The 2,705-nt window shown below is 51.9% G+C and overlaps 1 protein-coding gene across 1 annotated transcript in view; it reads right to left on the bottom strand.

The window, feature by feature from the left end:
• LOC109371566 (chymosin-like) overlaps positions 1-159 on the bottom strand; it is an 8,878-nt gene extending 8,719 nt beyond the window's left edge. The window contains exon 1 of the mRNA XM_019624149.1: positions 93-159. Within this exon, the coding sequence (XP_019479694.1) occupies positions 93-159 (67 nt within the window). The remainder of the gene's footprint in view (positions 1-92) is intronic.
• Between the last annotated feature and the right edge of the window lie 2,546 nt (positions 160-2,705).

Raw genomic sequence — 2,705 nt, 5'->3', positions numbered from 1 at the left:
GTCTGAGCTCAGATCCTTTTAGCAGCGACATTTAGAGCCTTGAAGGCAAGCACAGCACTGTGGGGCTGACTAAGGGCAGGGGGCAGCTCCACCCATGGGGCTGCGTGATTCCTGAAAGAGCGGGAAGAGGTGGCGGCTAGGGGGCGGGAGGGCGTCCATCACACTCTGTGTGGGAGTTGTTACTGGAAGGCTAGCAGAGCCACTCACGTCCAGGTAGTTGAACAGGGGCTCGCTGGCCACCTCCCCGAAGTTGGAGAACTTCCTGCTGACGGCAGAGTGGTGTGTCTTCAGGTAGTCCTCCAGCAGCCCATGCTCCTTCAGGGCCTTTCTCAGGGACTTGCCTTTGTACAGAGGGATCCTGAGGAAACAGGGGAGAATTAATGAGGAGAGTGGGCATCTCCCCAGGGCTGCCCAGCCTCTGAGAAGTGCCCAGGCATGCTGAGCTTTGTAAAATACCCCTTTACATTTTTATCATAACCCAAAGTAAAAAATATATTTACACCAGCTCACAAGTCCATGCCTACCCTTACTAAATGCAATGCACTCTGATATTTTCCACTTCTTTCTCTTTTTTTAATGCTGGTGGAGACTCAATAGACGTATTTTATAACCCACGAGTGAGTTTTGCAACTCTGAAGTTTGAGAGACATGAAACACATTCTCATTCAGTCTCCAAAGTCTTGCTGTGCTCCTACTATGTGCCCGATACTGTGTGGGGCACAGGGAACACCACAGTTAACCAGGTACAGTCTCTACCCTCCGGAGCACACTGTCTGCAGAGGAAAACTTTGTCCCCCACACGGGTAAATGGGTAAATGCTACTCGTATGACAACACCCCTGCCCTTCGTAACCCCGTTTCTCGGCTCTCTGGGAAGTCTAAGGTGGGTGGAAACTCTTCAAAGGCTTTCAGCACAGGGCAGGGTCCTCATGGACCTCCTGAGAGAGTTCAGGTGTTAGAGCGGGATGACAGAGGCAGATCCACAGAGAATCAAGAGGGGAGAGAGCAGAAGCCTGTCTGTGGCACCTTGGTGGCTCCCCGAAGCCCTCTGAGCTTTGGCTCCCTCCTCTGCAAAATGGGTTAACTCCTTCCTTTCCAGCCATGCTCCTGGTCCCGCCTTTGACCACCAAATGGCTTAGCCCCTCTGTCCCTTAGTGTCCTCTCCAGGAGGCTGAAGGAATGGAGATGCTGATTCCCAGTGTCCCTTCCAGCCCTAAGAGTCATGTAGCCCTCCTGCGTGGGGCCAATTTAAGGATAGCTGGAGACTACAGATGTGAAAGTACTTTGAGAGGAATAAAATGGCAGCAGTTTTCAGACCCATGAAGAAAACGTTTTTTTTCTCATGTTGTTCACATCCCAAAGGGATCCCATATGGAACGAACAGCCTTGCGTGTGAAGTATGGGCTGCCCTCTGGTGCCTCCCACCCACAGCCCTCATGTGTGACTTCAGCCAGGACCTGACTTACAAATGAAAGGTTCTCGAGACATTTCTCAGCCTTTGTCCCTGATGATAGACAAGGACTTAAGCCCTAAAAGAAGGATGTTGGGCGGAGCTTCTGGGGCAGGGCCCACAGCTGCCCTTTCCTGTGTCCCCATATCCAGGCCCCCAGCACTTCCTGCTTGCTCGGCTCTGGTTCCCAATTGATGCTGGATCTCCTTGCTGAAGGCCTGGTGACTCCCACAGCAGTAGTTGTGACTCTGCTGAGCTGCCCTATCCCAGCACAAAGCCCCAGAGAGCCTCCCTCAAAGGGAGCTCAAACCTGGAACCAGAAGTAGCGTATGTCATGGCAACATGTGAGTCCACTTGGGACCAAGTCCTAGCTCCCCTATTACTAACCCCGTGGCTTTGGGCAGCTCAGTGCATTCTCTGAACTACAGTTTCCTCACAGGTAAAATGCAAATAACATCTCCCTAGCCGACGAGGATTATTGACAACATAGGTAAGACCTAGTTAAGTGTTTGGCACCTGGTAGCAAGCAGCTCAGTAAATATCAGTTATTATTTTGGGAGGAGAACCTGGGACCTTCATCCACAAACAACTTGGCATAATGGAGAACTTCATTTTGCTTGACAAATGCATACATGGCTCTTACAAGGCGCCAGGCACTGTCTGAAGCATTTTACAACCATTAACTCATCTGCTCGTCCTGACAACCCTAGGAGATGGATACTCCTGTCATCCTAATTTGACAACTAGATGAGGAAACTGGGCACAGAGAGTTAAGTTCGTGATGGAGCTGAGGATCAAATCACAGGCAGTGTGACTCCGGAAGTCATGTCCGTAATCTCCCTGGCTGCCCCCACACCCTGAAATGTAGGGACACCCTTAGAGGAGAAGGTCCCACATTCACTGGCAAGACTGACCGGGGGCGATTATCCTGGGACCCTGCCGCATTTCCTCTGAAGACTCACCAGGGAGATGATGACTGGAAGACCAGGGAGAGACCACCCCAGAGAGACGCATGAGATGCTCTTTCCCTCCCCTGGAGCTTGACACTCACCTGGTGATCTCACTCTGGGAGAGAGCGAGGACTGCAAGTAGCACCACGAGAGACCTCATCCTGGATGGTGGGCTGGTGACTGCTGAAGCCAGTGCCCATTCCCACAGCCTTTATAGAGGGTGCGAGGTTCCCTCTGGCTGGAAGCCCAGGCTGCAGAGATAGCCCCTGACTTTAGACCACTCTACAAACACATTAAGATAGGGCC

Source organism: Hipposideros armiger, unplaced genomic scaffold (genome assembly GCF_001890085.2).
Source record: "Hipposideros armiger isolate ML-2016 unplaced genomic scaffold, ASM189008v1 scaffold_581, whole genome shotgun sequence".
Lineage (NCBI taxonomy): Eukaryota > Metazoa > Chordata > Mammalia > Chiroptera > Hipposideridae > Hipposideros > Hipposideros armiger.
The sequence above is the reverse complement of the archived record's forward strand: the minus strand, read 5'-3'. Positions and strand labels throughout refer to the sequence as shown.